The sequence below is a fragment of the Monodon monoceros genome, unplaced genomic scaffold, assembly GCF_005190385.1.
Source record: "Monodon monoceros isolate NGI ecotype Baffin Bay Population unplaced genomic scaffold, NGI_Narwhal_1 Super_Scaffold_18, whole genome shotgun sequence".
In the NCBI taxonomy this organism is placed as follows: Eukaryota; Metazoa; Chordata; class Mammalia; order Artiodactyla; family Monodontidae; genus Monodon; species Monodon monoceros.
In genome coordinates this window covers 46,875,916-46,894,186 of record NW_021703774.1, presented here as the reverse complement: position 1 = coordinate 46,894,186, position 18,271 = coordinate 46,875,916, and the positions used below count along the sequence as shown (strand labels likewise).

The following is an 18,271-nucleotide window of genomic DNA, read 5'->3' as shown; positions in this document are numbered from 1 at the left end:
CAGTACTTGGCTTTCTCTGACATATTTTACTTAGCATAATGCCTTCATTAATCCATATTGTCCCAAATGACAGGATTTCCATCTTTATTATAGCCAAATAATATTCCATTGTGTGTGTGTGTGTGTATGTGTGTGTATACACACATACACACACACACACCACATTTCTTTATCCGTTCATCTCTTGATGGGTACTTAGGTTGTTTCCATGTCTTGGCTATTGTAAATAATGCTGCAGTGAACATGGGAGTATATAATGTCTTTGAGAGAGTAATTTCAATTCCTTTGAATACATACCCAGAAGCGGGATTGCTAGACCATATCGTAATTCTGTTTTTAAGTTTTTGAGGAACCTTCATACTGTTCTCCATAGTGGCTGCACCAGTTTACATTCCCGCCAACAGTGCAAAAGGGTTCCCTTTTCTCCACATTCTGACAGTTATCTCTTGTCTTTTTGACAAGAGCTTTTCTAATACATGTGAAGTGACATCTCACTGTGGTTTTGATTTGCATTTCCCTGATGATTAGTGATGTTGAGCACCTTTTCATGTATCTGTTGGTCATTTGTTTGTCTTCTTTGGAAAAATGTCTATTTAGTTCCTCTGCCTATTTTATAATGGTATTTTTTTTTTTTTTTTGCTATTGAGTTGTGTGAGTTCTTTATATATTTTGGATATTAACCCCTTATCAGATACATGATTGGCAGATATTTTCTTCCTTTCCATAGGCTGCCTTTTCATTCCATAGGTTGCCATTTCATTGAATTTTTATCATTTTACAATCTCTTACAAGAATCCACTCAGGACTTCCAGACTAAAACAGATTTATTCCTGCTCTGGTTATGAGTAGGGGGGTTTCGTGTCTTTCTAATGGCAACACTAGCTGAAGAGGAAACTGAGACAGAGAGGTTTACTGCCCAGTTTATTAGCAGCAAAGGTTACCTGGGTACCTAGCTCTGAGAATTGACTTGGTGGTATTTATGCCACATCACATGGGGATTTGTTTTTGTTTTCCTGAGTGTCTAGATGCATCTCAGCTTGAGTTCTGTTACATCTAGGGGTGTGGATACACTGGATGTAGGAAATGAAAAGGAGCTGACTACCCATCCTCTTACCTTGAGCCACAGGCTAATGCGAAGTGCTCTTAGGGGACACGAGCACTCTTCTAATGTAAGCCAGACTTTTCTCGTTTGAACTTCCTGTTGCTTGATCCAAGGAAACTGGATAAATTGAGATATCCATAGGGCCGCTCCTTGAGGCACCTTTCATTAAGAAGTTTGGCAGTGGTCATCGAGATGGCTAAGTAAGGTAATGGCCATATGTTTTATCTTTGCAAGAGCATCATCATCTGAATAACCCCAGGACAATCCTCTATGAAGAGGAGAGAGTACTCAGGTCCGCAGGGAAGAGAGGGGCCAGTGGGAGGAACACATTTCCCTTTCTTCCGTCTGGCTACATATATACTCACGAGACTGGCAGACACGTTGAATCTAAGGTTAGAATAATCACTTACTTTTGGCAGGTAATAGAGCTGAATCCTGTTTGTCCCTGTGTTCTCCAGAATGCAATATGTGTATAAATAAATGGTGACTGTGACATAGACACAAAATCAAGCAGCACATCACTAGCTTGACTAATGCTACAAATTAGTAACATTGATACTAGGTCCTTATTAACCCAGCACAGAGCAATGGATTTTTAGGCTGCTCTCTCAATTAAAAAGATAGTCCTTTTAGAAAAAACACAAAACTCTGTTTTTATGTCCTTACTTTCCTCAACCTTTGGCTGAAAAATAAATCCCTCTTGTGGATTTTAAATGTTGACTGCTACATAACATGGAAGACGGCTCAGGCCTCGTAGAAACAGCACTTAATCTGGAAGCAAAAGGCATTCATTTGAATTCTGGCTCTGCCTCCTGATAATTTGGTCATTTTGGGGAAGTAACCTTTCTGAACCTCCCAGGGTTTTTGCAAATCTAAATGAAATAATTTACATGAAAGTGATTTAGAAAATAAAAATTTTACAAATGTGGCTTAAAAAGCTTAATATCTTATTTATAATCTATGGAATCTACTATAATACTAGGCTGTGGATTAAACTTCATTGGTCCTGGATAGAATGTGATATGATTCAGCCTCTACTTGGCCTCATGGAACCTTCAGATTAGTTAGAGAAAAGCCATGGGCACGCTGTGATGTCAAGGGGGAGGGGGTTAAGAAGTGTCATGAAGGACACTGGTGCCAGACTTCCTGCCCTAGGCTCCCAGCTGACAAACAAAACAAAGCAAAACAAAACACAGAAGGCCACGTGCTATAGACAGTATGCTATGATCCAATTTTTGTAAAATAAATAAGAGCAAAGATGAAAAAAAAAAAACAAACACAGAAGGCCAAATGATAAACATAGTACAGAAGAACCCCAAACACAGCCCTTCTTCCCCCCACTGACACGTGGGAGCTGCTTAGGAAGTAGCCCCGTTGGTGCATACTCTTTATTTCTTTTAGCCAAGAGGCTTCTTAAAAAGACCAAGCCAGATTTGTTGGGCTCTGGGCCTGTAAGATGCCAGGTGGGAGGGTGGGAGGAAATGGGGGCCTGCAGTGGCAGAGGAGAGCAGGGAAGCCAGCTGGTGAGACTGGAGCCAGGAAACTTCCAAATATACAGGGAGGTTAGGCTGCGGTGTCTTGGGCTATCCAACCGGAAATCGAGCCACGCGGTCATCCTGGGGGTCAGATAGAGGTGCCACACTGCCTACTTCATAGACGAATGCTACAGAGATTTTAGTGGAGTCAAACAAAGAAAAATAGTGGTGGCAGTGTCCAGGAGTTACCTGGCAACTGCTAAATTCCCGCTAGTTCACCTGGCTCCATTTGGGTCAGTGCAGAGATGCTGCGCCCCCTCATTTAAGCCTTTGGGAATCAGGTCAGAGCTATCAGTGTGCTCCTCAAGTCAGCCTGGGTATCTTTAATAAAATAATCTATTGAATAAGTACTATACGCCAGACCTAGTCTAGTCCTGGAAGATGCAAAGTTGAGTAAGACAAAATGTTTTCAAAAAGCTCACATAGAGAGAGAGAGACAGTCACATGTACAACTCACCACATAGAGGTCTGGCTGTAACATGAGCTGTGAAGAGATAGAGATAAGGTAGAAAGGAGGCCAGAAGACTGGGGGCAAGGGAGAGGGGGAGGGGAAAGCTAAACATTAGAGGTGACATTTCAACCTGGCCTTGAAGAAGGAGATCAGCTCGGGGGTTTGTGACCACCTAGAGGGGTGGGATAGGGAGGGTGGGAGGGAGGGGGACGCAAGAGGGAAGAGATATGGGAACATATGTATGTGTATAACTGATTCACTTTGTTATAAAGCAGAAACTAACACATCATTGTAAAGCAATTATACTCCAATAAAGATGTTTAAAAAAAAAAAAAAAAGAGACTCAGGCAAAAGGTAAGAACAGATTCTGGGCAGTGTGAATTAAACCTTGAGATCCCTCACTGCTTTTTCAGGAAATGTGGAAAGTGTGCTGTGTTTCAAGCATGGCCGTGATGGGCTGCAAGTAGGCAAGAGATAGATCAGATTGATGGGAGGTGAGGTTTGAATGAAAGGTTCAGATCCAGCTGTGAAGCCCTTTGAAGGGTCTGTTAGGTGTTTAGCAGCTGTTGGAGGAGACTGTGGAGGAGGGGAGGATAGAGTAGAGAGAAGAGGGAATTCAGAAGATCTGAGGGTCGTGGTTCCTCTTAGTGGCCGGCCACTTAACTCCCCTTAGATTCAGTTTTTGGGTTTTTTTTTTTGAATTTTTGAATGTTATTTTATTTATTTTTTATATAGCAGGTTCTTATTAGTTATCTATTTTATACATATTAGTGTATATATGTCAATCCCAACCTCCCAGTTCATCCCACCACCAAGATTCAGTTTTCTGAGCTGGAAAATGGAGATGTTGGTAATAATGCAGATGCTAAAAGAAAGATTATTGTGTTCCCCTGCTCATAGCTTGCTTAAATTCTCCTTGTTCAATGTCTTGCTCAAAACATCACCTCCTGCAAAACCCTCTTGGATTTCCCTAGAGCGTAGTTGGAAAATGAAGACACATACATATGAAAAGATAAAGAAAGCAGCATATAAATATGCCACTGGGCCGGCAGATATGTGGGGAGCCTGGGCTCCAAACCTGGCTCCATCTCTTACCTGAACCTGAGCAAGTTGTTTAACTTTTAAATCGAGGCTGAAAATACATGTTCTACCTCCTTCTCATTTTGGTTGTAAAGATTAAATGCACAAAATGGATGAAGGTGCTTGGAAATTAGAAAGTGCTCCATAAATGTCACTCACTGGGGTTATTATTTTCAGTTTGGAAGTGGTAAAATCCAGTGCACATTTTAGAAAGATAACTGGAATAACTGTGAAATAGATGAAATGAAGGGAAGGGAGATAGGTGGTTGAGAGACCAGGTAGGTGCTATTGCAGTTGTCCAGGCAGGAAAGGATGAGGACCAAGAGGCAGTAAGGATGCAGAGGGAGGGTGGGTCCAAGTGCTATTCTGAAGATAGAACCAACAGAACAATAGTATTCGTCAGACAGGAAGGATAGAAAGAAGACAAAGAACCAAAGGTAGGAACTTTGGTAGATGGTGACGCCATGAACCAAGCTAGCTGTTTGTTACTTTCTAATTGCTGAAATCCAGAGGGGCAGGTGAAAAAAGGAGGTGTCCCAGGGCTTAAGTTCTGTTACCCTGACTCTCGCTGGCCCTGCTCAACTCTTCCTTCCCCGACAGCAGCCTTAGGAGAACCCACCGAGCTTGAAACCAAGCCCAGGAGAACTTCCCCTGCCCATGTGCCTTGTCCCCATGCCCTTAGCCTGATTGTGACCATTGTAAGGTGTCTGTGCCCGAGGGATCCCTCTCTGTCTTGGAAGGAGGGGCCGTATGAGACCCAAACCAGTATATCCCTCTGCCTCACGGTAGACTGGCACCTCTCCTTTCCCTGCACCGGGGCTGGGGCACGTCCCTCAGCCCCTGGCTCATCTTCTCCTCCCTGGACTTGAGGGAGTAGGTGGCAGGACCCACAGTGGGTGCTAGACTCTCTTATCTTCAGGCTGTTGCTCTTTATTGACGGGGAACACCTGGAATAAGTGGAACAGCTTCCAGGGCAGTAGGAGAGTGCGTGAGCCGTGGCTGGGAGGCACTACGCTAGCAAGGGGTGTTCCGGCTGGAAGGGTATTTGGTGATGAGACGGGCATTGGTGCAGAGGTGGTATCTGGAGGGGCCTGTTAGCAAACGAATATTTCTTGATCCTCATTTGTTCACTCGTTGAATCTGATCATCTTCCTCTCTGCCAGGGAACCCTCATTCCTCTTCTGTCTTCTTTTTCCCATGGAGCTTTCGTTTTTGTTTTGTTTTGGTTTTGTTGTTTTTAATCACCTTGTACCACAGAGTGGCTCTGGTCCCCTGTGCCTGTTAGTGGGCTCTGTCTTACCTCTGACCCTCATGCTGGCTTTTTCCGTGTGTCTCATTTTCCCCTCCACACCACCCCATCTTCCTGCTGTCTTTCTACTGGAGCCACGTGCCCTTCCTGTGTCCTTACCTTTCTTGTTTAATCTCGACCAGCCATCTTCAAACAGCATTTCAGCCCTTCTAGGCCTCAGTGTCATGGTCTTCCGTGGCAGCCCGTACTGAGCACCACAGGGTACGGGCCACCAGGGGAAGCACAGCATTATGGGTAGAGTTCAGATCCCAGCAAGTTACCTCTCTCCCCTAAACCTTGATTTCCCCATCTGTTAAATAGAAATTTTAATAGTGCTTACTTCATAGGGTGATTTTGAGGATTAAATGAGCTAATGGGCATGAAAAACTTCATATCGGCTGGCACGTACTCATCAGTCAAGGTACATTAGTCACTGTTGTTATTAAGAGCGGAAATGGCAGCTGGGCCCCTCAGAGGGTGAAGGGCTTCCGTTGTAGCCGGAGAGACATAACGTAGCATTCTGGAAGCTAGCTGGTCACGTTACTAAGTCAATACCTTTCAAAATAGAGCAAGTAGAGAGCATTGGTGCTGACTGGAATGAAACTGATCTGCGAAGGCTTCCTGCGGGAGGCTGAATGAAGTGCATTTCTGTGCAACATTTTAAGGAGATCCCCGTTGCAGCCTGGGACAAAGGAAATGGGGTATACATAGTGCCTCTTCAAACATGCTCTCTCTCCTGCTTGTTTCACCCTTTCTTTTAGTCATGGCACTGCCCAAACCTAGTGAACCTTATCTGCTTTGTCCACAGGGAATTTGCCAAAGAGAGAGAGAGAGTGGAGAACCGGAGAGCTTTCATGAAACTGCGGCGCCAGCAGCAGATCGAGCGTGAGCTGAATGGGTACCGTGCGTGGATAGACAAAGCAGGTAAGGCCTGGGGGCTGGAGGAGGTTGGTGATGGGCTGCCCAGACATCAGGGATCTGCCCCAGTTCCCACTCGCAATACTTCCATTCAAAGGGGCAGCCTAGACCAGAGCAGAGAGAAGCTCGAGATGACTTGTTGGCTTTTTGGATTCCCCGCTGGTCCCTTTTTCTCCCTCTGGAGTCTGTCCCAGTTCTTCAGCCAAACGCCTTTCACGAGGCAGGCATTTTAGCAAGGTGAACTGAGTAAAAGGTAACATAACCCATGAGTTTGGGCTGATGACATTCTACACTACTACTGTTACTACTAATAATAACAGTCTGTTCATTCCACAAATATTTATTGAGAGCTTACTTTGTGCCAAGTCCTGTTCTAGGCACTTAGGATACAGCAATGAGCCAGAGTTCTACCTTTTTTGTTGTTTTTGGACCATGCCACGCGGCTTTCAGGATCTTAGTTCCCCAACCAGGGATTGAACCCGGCCCCCCCACCCACCGCAGTGAAAGTGCTGAGTCCTAACCACTGGACTGCCAGAGAATTCCCCCAGAGCTCTACTCTTGTGGAGCTCATTACCCTGTAGCTGGGGAAGGCAGCGATGAACAAAATAATTACTTTTGATAAGGTGATAAGTACAGTGAAAACAGGTCAAGGTAGGGTTAGGGGTTTAGGGTAGGTTGCAGTCTTAAATCGAGGGTCAGGGTAGACCCGTGTGAGGAGAGATTCGAAAGAGATGAGGGCGTGAGCCACAGGGAGCTCTGAGGGAAGAAAACCCCAGTGCCCAGGCTCTAATGTGGGAGGGGCCAGGAGCCCTCCAGGAATAGCAGGAGGTGTGAGCAGGGGAAGGTGTCAAGAGTAAGGATGAGGGCAGCTGTGGTGGGAGCAGAGGCAGTAGATTGTGTATGACCTTTACGGGCCATTGTAAAGTTTGGGACTTTCCGGTGAATAAGGCAAGAACCACAGGAGGGTCTTGAGCAGAGAAGGGACATGCTCTGTTTAAGATTTTGAAGGAGCACGTGGTTGCTGCACTGAGAACAGACAGTAGGAAGACAAGGCCAGAAGCAGGGAGACTGATTGTGAGGCCACGGCAGTAAGGCAGCTAATAGATGATGGTGAGAATTGGTTTTCTCTGTTCCCTGCGCTGTCACCAGCTCCTCACCCTGTGGCTCAGCCTCGGGAAAAATTCTTGCCCAGCCCCGAGGATAGGTCCAGATTTATCCCGATTTCATTAACCCACAGAGCCCCCAGATGCAAGCTTGACTGTGGCTCTGCTGCTTATGAGGGGCATCGATCACCCCACATCTGTCAGTAAAAAGGATGTATTTGATTTCCTTATTATTTTAAAGGTTGCGTTGCATTGGTGTTGTATATCTTCCTGAGCAAAAGAGTAAACTATTTTTTAATTAAAAAAAAATACACATGATAATCAGCATCTTTGCTCTATTCCTGGTAGAAAGCAGAGAACAAAGAGGTCTCTCTGAAAAAATTTGGAATAGGATTGGATACTTAGGTGCCTGACCCTTATTCTTCTCTAAGCTTCGGAATGATGCTATGACTCTTATTCAGATCACAGCACACAAAAGCTCTCTCAGTTCAGGAGTCAACTTTGGATTATCTTTCAGGGGTGAGAGGGCACGTGTGATGGAAGGTGCCACGTCAAAGCCAGATAAAAGCCACGTCTCGTTTGGGACTATGTGCATTCCTTTGCTGCTTCTGGAAGCAAGAGCCGTGAGAGTGGCGACTGTACTTCCATTTTGCCCTTTCTCCTCTGAGGCTCTTGTGTGGAGGTGAATGTGAATCTCCCCTCCCTCTTCCTGGAACAGTATCTCAGCAGATTTGCCTCCAGGCCAGGCCGGCAGCTTGAAGTTCCCAACTGCCCTTGGCTTCCTGGGCAGGGGAGCCGTCTGACAGACCACCCTAGCGAGTAGGCTGGCAGCAGAGCTGGAAGACAACCCTCCCTACCCTTGCCACGGCCCTGCTCGGGGTCAGGCAGCCCGGTATGCCGCTCTTTGCGGCTCTGCTTTTCAATCGCATGCAGAATCCCAAGGCTCCACTTTCTTCCAGTTGGCAAAGCCAGCACTCTTCTTCTAAGCAAAAAAAGACGCACTGCGACGTCAAATTGTGCTTCCTGGCCCTTCCCTTTACAAGTGGAGCGTGAGTGATTCAGAGACATATGGGTTACATTTGCCTGGAAAGATATGCTCAAGTTCGAAAGCGAACTTGGCAAGAGGCATGGGTGGGGGGGGGGATGGGAGGGCCGTTCCAGCCCATCCAGAGTCCTCGAGCGCTTCCCAGAGGTACTCAGCAGCACCATACACCCTCCGTCTGCCTTGGGGGTCCTCAGATCTGCTGATCCCAAAGCCCCGATGCTGCACAGAACGAAAAAGACTCTCTGGCTGAGGTCATTCATGTTGCTATGAGGTATTTTAATAAGTACCTAATTTTAAAAGGATGCCCTCCAAAAGCAAGTGCTATTAATGACTTTAAAACCCTCTTTGTCCTCATCAAGGAGCATCCCACCAATAACATTTAACCTGTCAACTTAGTTTTGCCAGAGGGCTGTACTTAAAAGAGAAAGCTAAATGTTATGACTTTATAATGGCCATCCTGCATGGTACCCTCCGAGCCTCAAAATGTTCCCCTCCCTGGGAAATGCATGATATACTCTCAGTTTTCTATGCAGGTGGAATTATGGTAATAACTTTACCCTCTTATGCCTGTCCTTTTACTTGTTAGAAGTGCTTAAATTAAAGCATTGCTTCATAGCAATGCTGCAAACTTTTCCGCAGCAGCTGGGATCTTGGGGAATGATTGCTGGGGCCTCCAGCTCCCTCGCCTGTGGCTGAGACAGGGGCAGGGATCACAACTCATCCACACCACTCCCAATAGTTGGGCTCAGAATCCCAGCGCACATGGGACAGAAGGGCGGTTTTGTTGATAAGTTTGGAGGGATGTCAGTGAGGCATATTCTAATAAGTCTTAGCAGAAAATAGTATCCTGCCAATGGTGACACCGCTGTGGAGTACAGGCTGCTCCTGCGGAGGCCAAGAGGGGCGTCCAGGGGACTGAGTGGTTGTTTTCCAAACGCCGACAACCAAATACATCATCCCAATGCCAACCAGGCCTTCCACTCTCTGACACCAGTTGGGGTGTCCAACAATTCAACTCAATTCTGACGCGAGGTTAGTGCAGATACCACAGGTGAAGGGCTCCATCCCACAAGCCTGCCTCTACTTTACACACCAGCCACAGTGGGGTCCCCAGGTGACCTGCCCCTCTTCCCGGCTGACTGGAATTTCAGAGGGCTCCAGGTTTGATAATTAGTTAGAATGACTTACAGAACTCAGGAAAAACTACCACCAGTTTATTATGAAGGATACAAGTCAGTAACAGCCAAATGGAAGAGGTACACGGGGTAAGGTATGAGGGTGGGGTTTGGGGGGCGTGCAGACCCTACATGCCCTCTCCAGGCACTTAACCCTCCCAGTACCCTGATATGCTCACCAACCCATAAGCACCCCGGGCCCCGTCGTGTAGGGTTTTTATGGAGGTTTTACGTAGACATGATTGATTAAATCATTGACCATTGGTAATTGAATAGTCTCAAGACCCTCTCCCCTCCTGCGAGGTGGGAGGGGGATGAGACTGAAAGTTACAACCTTCTAATCATGTGGTTGGTTTTTGCTGGGAACCAGCCCCCATCCTTACACTAACTAGGCCTCTCCCACAGTGAGTCATCTCATTAGCGTACAAAAGACAGTAAATTCCAAGGGTTTGGAAGCTCTGTGCCAGGAAGGTGGACAGAAACCAAATATTTATATTTTATATCACAGGGGCAAATTCATGATGGGCCCAAGCCTCTTCAGCTCAAGCTCTGCTCAGCTAGGCAGGACGGAAGTGGTGGCGGGGAGAGGAGACAAGCCCATAAGCCCTGCTCCTCTCTTTGGGGTGCTTGTGAGCATCTTCCTCTACCCTTCCTTAAAGAAGTAGGGCTAGAACCCAAAACACGGTCTCACCTTCAGAATGAAGGGGTAAGGTGTTATGACCTAGGGGCTGCAGACAAGCAAAATTAAGGGAGCTCCTGCTGCTAGAAAAGGTTTAAGGAACCTGGATAAAAGAAAAAACAGAAATGGAAATTTGTCATTCTTATCAATTTAGGGGATTTTAGCTTAAAAGATCAGCTTTCGCTCTCAGGGCTATTCTCCTAAACAGTGTATCAGAGACAGAGCTGAATCTTACCGATCACCCACCAGCGCCCCCTCACTGAAGACCTTCCTTTCTGTTCCGACCTTCGGGTGCTCCCTTCATGACCCTTGATGTCTTGCTGATGTCTGTGACCAGCTCTGAACTCTTTGCTCTCTCTCTGTTGCCCTGGAGCCAGAGCCGTTCCTGAGGGATTTTCATGTTGCAAAGTAATTTGGCATTTACCGATAATTTACTAAACCATTTGTTTCCATATAGAGGAAGTCATGCTCGCTGAAGAAAATAAAAATGCTGGAACGTCAGCCTTAGAAGGTAAGGAAGTGCTCCAGGGCCTCATTCCTTTCGCATTTGCCCCCTCTTCTGCAGAGGCAATCTCTCTTGATCAAAAGAGGAGAAAGAAAGAAAAGAGGGGCGCTCTGGGATTTGAAACGCAAGTCTCTCTGTCATAAAATCCCTCATGCTTTAAAATGAAGGGAATTGAGTCATGGATTTAAATGTTTTTTTAAAGTGATGAAAATGAAATCCAAGAGTTGCTTTGTTCCAGGGCGTGTGCTTGATACGGGCAGTGAAAAAGCCATCATACAACCAATGGCACAGAAAGGGATCTTCTTTGACAATTTGTGGGGATCATCTTGGGACCACTTTCATTGGCAGGAAGTGACATTGTTTATGAAGAACCAGAACAAATAGATACGGAGTACCTGTTACCTACTGCATTTAGATAAGCTCTAGCAAGGCTTCGGGAGCCCTGTCCCATGGGATTCAAGAGCCTCGTGTGTCAGAGGTGCTGCTGACTTCACTAACCCTGGCTCGGGTATTTAAAGGCAGGCGCCTGTGTCAGAGGGGCCTCTTGCCCACAGTCCTCAGTTCTGACCAGACTGATCCGGTTGTTCTTGTGTCCTCTCCCTGGCCTCCGCCTTCCCTGGTGTAGTGCTCCGAAGGGCAACCATCAAAAGGAGCCGGACGGAGGCCATGACGCGGGACTCCAGTGACGAGCACTGTGTCGACATCTCCTCTGTGGGTGAGTGGAGGCTGTCAGATCTCCTTTCACTGCTCTGAACCTCCTCTGAAAGGGAACATCCTGTCTTTGGAGAAACACCACCAGGAGGAAGGGAGGCCAAAGAATCCAGAACCTTGGGATGTAATTAGGAAAAGGCGTTGGAATCTAATCTAGTTGACAATGACTTACAGAAAAAGATGGACCAGGGGATACTGTTATGTGAAACATGGGGCTTAGGGCCAAGAATCCAACCCAGATTCTTCAAGTGTGGCAGATGTATCCCATCGGCATATATATCCTATCTCTCCTGGATGTGATAATGAGAACCCACTTTGGGAAATTGTTCAAAGGATCCTGAGGACACCCATTTGAGAACCTGCAATCATTTGCTTAATCATAGTAGCATCTACCTACTTCCATCGCCTGCTTCCATGTGATGCTTAAACAAATTCCTACTGACAACCCTTTAACATGACTGGTGTTCAACCTCAGGTTCCCTTAGAGATTCTGGCTGATGGCAGATTTTTTCCTCCCCAGATAAAAGGGAAGGGTCTGACTTCATCCTCCAAAGCAGAAGAGGCGTACAGAGCTCATCGCTGCTTTAGGCTTCCAGTGGCAGAAAAATCACAAATGCGGCAGGATGATTCCAGTGCCTGAAGCATATTTAAAAAGAAAAGCCAGAGAGAAGCCCAATCTGTTACAGACATAAACACGATCCTGTTAGGATTCAAGATACCGGCTGGATGCCTGGTGTCCTGCCTGGGGAATCTTTCCGTTTCCTAGGACTGAGGGTGCCCAGAGGAAAAGCAGGGTTCCCTGCTGTGCTGTGGAAACTCTTAGCTCATAACACGTGGCAGTACCCTAGCCCTGGGACCAAAGCTGCCCACCTTGCCCTGCGAATACCTGCTTGCCACGGAGGGTGATGTCTTTTGCAGCCTCATTCTTCCTCCTTACTTCTCCCACTTAGGCACACCCCTCGCCCGAGCCAGCATCAAGAGTACAAAGGTGGACGGGGCCTCCTATTTCCGGCACAAGGAGCGGCTTCTGCGTATCTCTATCCGCCACATGGTTAAATCCCAGGTGTTTTATTGGATTGTGCTGAGCCTTGTGGCTCTCAACACCGCCTGTGTGGCCATCGTCCATCACAACCAGCCCCAGTGGCTCACCCACCTTCTCTGTAAGTGAATGGTGACTACTGGCTTTCACGGCAGCAGCTCAATTGGGGTGTGAATGTCAAGAGAGCAAGGTGTCACGTGGGCCTGGCAGTGGGCCTGCCCACCCAGAGTTCTGCCTCTCCACCACATTGTGACCGAGGCCAGAGCTGTCCTCGAGGGGTCGGGGTTATCACACGACCATTCCTAGCTGTCATTCATTATTGAATCAGATCAACAAATCTTTGCTCATGAGTCAACAAGATGGTGTTACACCTTGGGTAGTCTAAGGCCAGCTTAGTGCCTTAAGTAGGCTCAGTGACGTAGGGTGTCTTGGTCACCAAAGTCCTAGGGAAAAAGTTCCTAGGGAAATGGATACCTTCAATAGACCAGAAAGGAAACGTATAGGTCAGCTCTGGGTAAGGCTGCCGCTGGGTACGAGTGAGGCTCCCAGAGGCTGTCACTGCCGGGAGTGTGGAGAGCGAATCCAGCTCTTTCATCAAAGCCATGCTTAAGCCCTTTCTCTCTCTCCTGAGAGCCATCTACCATTTGAAGGGCAATGACAAAGCCACCTGTCAAGAGAGCAAAGCTGACCTGTGGAGTGTGCCTGGGACTCATTCTGGGTCTGAGCGTTTTCAGACTTCATTAGGTTTTGCCTGGCACTGAGCTGGCATGGTCACTGAAAGTCCCGCTTGTGTAGGTCCTGCTGCTGTGGAGGGTTCCTCTGTAGGTGGGGCGATTGGACCGGGGAGGGCAGAAGCCCGTGCCATCCATGGAACCAACGCTTCTGCCTTTAATGCTTTCAGACTATGCAGAATTTTTGTTTCTGGGACTCTTCCTCCTGGAGATGTCCCTGAAGATGTACGGCATGGGGCCTCGCCTTTATTTTCACTCTTCGTTCAACTGCTTTGATTTTGGGGTAAGTGCTCTGGAGCCCGCCCATCCTTCTGCCAGGTGTTGCTATGCCATGGTTTGAGATAAGCAGCTTGCTCCGGGGCTCTCGGCGTGAAGCACTGAAATCAGAGTTTATAAAAGGGGAATAGATAGGATTAGCAAAAGGGAGGTCAGGAATGAGTGAATCCTTGCCGTACTAGGGTTTGTTTGGGTCTTTTAAATGCTCTTTTATTTTTAATGTTTTAATGTTTTACTGAATGGTAACACACATACCACAGAGTAAACACTTTGGTAAATTTTACAAAGCTACCCATAGCCAAAGTTTTGAACCACTTATCATCTTGGGGGAAGCCTGGGGGAGAAGGACAAAAGACTTGATTCCAGAAGGTGGTTTAATCAAAAATGAGAAACTTATATATTTAGTTTTTGAGTTCACTTTAAAATTGGGAAAATTATCTGGGTATACCCTTAAACATTCACGCACATATGCACATACACACTCGTGTGTTAGCAAGTCCCCACATAGACTACTTCACCCAGTGTCCACTTTCCTAAATAATATTGATATATAAATGTGTGCGTTACTAACAGTCTTCAAGGTGCTTTCACATGCATATTTGTCCTCCACTGCTTGCAGGGGTCCGATGTCCACGATGTTAGATGCTGGGAGTTAGGCTGCCCGTTTACGCATGAGTAAATAGGAGACCTCGTGTGCAAGTTCACACAGCCAGTTAGCAGCAGAAGTAGGTTTCAAAACTTTGGGTTCCTGAACCATCTCTCTTTCTGCCAAACCTACTTCTTTTTCTGCCAAATCTCCAGTTAGGTGCTAACGATTCTGAGCCCTTGCCAATCTGCGTTTTAACTTGGAACATATGCTTCTGGGTACAGGCAATTTTCAGGCATAATAACTAGTGAAAGACCATTTTCACCTTAGTTCCCTTATGTACATACTTTTCAGCATTGCTGTGAGAATTAATTTTTGTTCTTTCTCCTAGTGCAATGTGTGGAATGTAGTAGACTTTCAATAAACACATAATTAAAGCGTAAAACAAATTGGATGGTTGATTTGACGTTGCTATTTCTATAGCAGTCAGATTCTATGCCACCAAGTAGTACCATCACGTTGGGGTATGGGGTCCTGAGTGACTGAAAGATACTTCATGTACAGGTGACTGAAACATTCTTGTTAGCACTAAATTCTAGGACAATGAGAGAACATGGATCTTCTCAGAGGTTTTTGTATTGGAATGCAACGTGTATTAATTTAAACTTGTTTTCTCATTTGAGGACTACTCTTTTGTCTGTTCAAGGTGTTATAAGAACAGTATGGCTGTCAGAGGTGTGCAGAAGTGGTGAATGACTACTGCAGTTTTCACAAAGGACAGAACAGCAGTCAGTAAAGCAATCTGTAGTATGAAGGAGGAAATTTAGCAAGGGGAGTGGGGAGCAGTGGGGAGAGAGGTGGTAGAGTCTTGTTTTTCCTTGGCAGCCTTCACAAACAGGTGGTCCTGTTGCAGGTGGGCTGGGTGGGGGAGGGGAGAGTTTGAATTTCACAATGGCCCAGTGAGAGCTGTTGGTTGCGGAATACAAGATTGCTCCTCTCTCCTCTTCCTCATTCACCTCCTCCTCCTTTTCCTCTTCTCACCGTGGCTGGGTTTGGCTCTTTAGGTCACAGTGGGCAGCATCTTTGAAGTGGTCTGGGCGATCTTCAGACCTGGTACATCTTTTGGAATCAGTGTCTTGCGAGCTCTCCGGCTTCTAAGAATATTTAAAATAACCAAGTAAGTGATCAGAATCTAGACTCTTCCCAACCACCTTCGAGAGTGGACGCTTCTCTCTGCCTTATTATATTTATTTCCTTCCATCCCCACATGCCCTTACCACATGATCCCCTTTCTGACTCCACCCCACACTCCGTTCTCCAGTTCCTTCTTCTTCTCCGAAGATTAAACCAGAAAAATGCCCATGATGTCATATCCTGTGCCACATTCCCAAGGAAGCCACATTATTGCTGTCATCTCTCCTTCCTACAAGTATGCAGATGCGGCTTATCTCATAGACCACCAGGCAGATGCCCAGCTGCGCATGGAGATAATTTGGTATTTAATGTTCACTGCTGTAATGCTGTCTGGGTTTTTTGTAGGTATTGGGCATCCCTCCGGAATTTGGTGGTCTCCTTGATGAGTTCCATGAAGTCAATCATCAGTTTGCTCTTCCTTCTCTTCCTCTTCATCGTTGTCTTTGCTCTCCTAGGAATGCAGCTCTTTGGAGGCAGGTAAGCACCAATGAACTTTGCATCCAAAGGAGGCTCAAAACCTAGACTTCAACCTGTGAGCGCTGGGGTCACTAATTTGATTGCCATGTGAACTATCTCGTTCGTTCGTGTCTGTGGCTCAAATCAACCACGAGCATGTGTGTGGAACAGATATCTCTGTTTTTAATCTGTTCACACTGTACAGGGTTCTTATTGAGGGGACCCCTCTCCCTGGAGCTGTCCCTGAAAGGTACAGCCTGGGGCTTTGTAACTCAGGATCAGCCCAGACCCCGTCCCATTACCAGGGCCCTTCAAGTGCACAGTCCCCCAGTAGTAGTCACTGAAACTGTCTTCGTAAGTTACTGGGATGAGGGGAGAGTAGGGCGCAGGGGGATGTGGAGAAAGGGGAAAAGTAGTGATGAGAACGGCATAATCTCGGGAAAGGAAAACTTGGTGTGTGAGATTTTCATTTCATTCTCTCTGAATTTCCTTTTTCAGGTTCAACTTTAATGATGGGACTCCTTCAGCAAACTTTGACACCTTCCCTGCAGCCATCATGACTGTATTCCAGGTATGAGACGTTAAAAAATGTTACTTGGGATCCCTTGGTGCGCACACTATAAAATGATGTGTTAAGAGAATTCTCCCTTTCCTCTCCAAGCTCCTCTCAGGCAGCTGGGTACTCTTGCTTATTGAGTGATCATCACCACTATAATTCCTAGTATTTCTATAGCTATGTCCTTACCAATAATAAAAGAGCTCTATTGTGATGACCTCATTGGCTTTCTCCTTACACTTGTGAGTTTGCAAGAGATGTTAGTCAAAGTCATTCAGCAACATCGCATTTCTGGTTTTATGAAATTGGAAGTATCTTCAAACCCACGTGTGCATTTAAAGAAGCATCTTTTCCACGCACCCCCCCCCAAATTTTTTTTTTTAAATCATGGGGGAAACTCAAAATCAATAATGTCTAAGAGCTAAAGGAGAACACTCTTTAGCCAGAATCTGAGGCTGAACCAGAACCCAGGTTTCCAGAACTGGAGCCCATGAGGCCCTTTCCAATAATGCTGCTGTCTCAGGAACTGTATCTTGGCAGCTCCTGGGGACAGTCAGGCAGTGACCAGACCACCTCATCTGTGTGATTCCCACAGGCCGGGTAAAGCTGATGTTTGGGTCAGGGTGGGGAGACTCTATATTTTGAGGAATAGAATCTTTCCTTTTGATGTTCTCCTTCTGTTTTCAATGTCTCTTACATATCAGAAGGAAGTTGAGGATTATTCATGGCCGTGACACTTTTTTCTCTCTCGCAGGATAATCAAGCAAGGGGTAGATGGAAAAGACCCAGGCCCAGAATTTTCCCCCTTCCGTTGACCCCATTTTCTTATCCAACCCAGGTCTCTGATTTGCCTGTTGTTTGCTTTGTGTAGATCCTGACGGGTGAGGACTGGAATGAGGTGATGTACAATGGGATCCGCTCCCAGGGTGGGGTCAGCTCAGGCATGTGGTCAGCTATCTATTTCATTGTGCTCACCTTGTTTGGAAACTGTATCCTTTCTAAAAGGCTTCTCTTACGCTGCCTGCAGGGACCAGCATGTGAGGAGGAGGAGGTGATCGTAGTGGTGCTGATGGTGGTAATACTGGGGGAGGGGGTAGCACCGGGGTGACCATTGCTAGGTGTACTAAGAGGCACAAGCATCCCGATCTTAAGGAACGTCTGCTCGTTGGGTAAAGAAGATAAATATAAGCAAGTATCATCCAAATGATCAGATATCATAATATCCAAGTTATCAGATTATCATCACAAATAAAAACATATGAGTCTGTTATAGTAAATGGTTGGAGATACAATGAGCTGGGGAAAATAAGAAAAGACAGAGATCACTATGGGCTGAAATAGTGACAAGATTATAATACTAATGAATTAATTATATGGTTTTTTTTTTTACTTTCTTAAAAAAGACTTTTTTATTTAAATATAGTTGATTTACAATGTTGTATTAGTTTCAGGTGTACAGCAAAGTTATTCAGTTACACATATATATATTTTTTCAGATTCTTTTCCCTTATAGGTTATTACAAAATATCGAATATAGTTTCCTGTGCTATACAGAAGGTCCTTGTTGGTTATCTATTTTATATATAGTACTGTGTATATGTTAATCCCAGACTCTTAATTTATTCCTCCTTCCCCCTTTCCCCTTTGGTAACCATAAGCTTGGTTTTCTATGTCCGTGGATCTATTTCTGTTTTGTATATAAGTTCATTTGTATCATGTTTTTCAGATTCCACATATAAACGATATCATATGATGTTTATCTTTCTCTGTCTGGCTTACTTCACTTGGTATGATAATCTCTAGGTCTATCCATGTTGCTGCAAATGGCAATATTTCATTCT

At 45.8% G+C, this 18,271-nt stretch overlaps 1 protein-coding gene across 1 annotated transcript in view; it reads left to right on the top strand.

Annotated features, from left to right (window-relative positions):
• Positions 1–18,271, top strand: part of CACNA1E (calcium voltage-gated channel subunit alpha1 E) — a 367,243-nt gene that overhangs the window by 273,206 nt on the left and 75,766 nt on the right. The window contains exons 9-17 of the mRNA XM_029227981.1: positions 6,265–6,380; positions 10,834–10,887; positions 11,507–11,596; positions 12,543–12,752; positions 13,533–13,645; positions 15,289–15,401; positions 15,764–15,895; positions 16,373–16,445; positions 17,302–17,419. Coding sequence (XP_029083814.1) covers positions 6,265–6,380; positions 10,834–10,887; positions 11,507–11,596; positions 12,543–12,752; positions 13,533–13,645; positions 15,289–15,401; positions 15,764–15,895; positions 16,373–16,445; positions 17,302–17,419 — 1,019 coding nt within the window. The remainder of the gene's footprint in view (positions 1–6,264; positions 6,381–10,833; positions 10,888–11,506; positions 11,597–12,542; positions 12,753–13,532; positions 13,646–15,288; positions 15,402–15,763; positions 15,896–16,372; positions 16,446–17,301; positions 17,420–18,271) is intronic.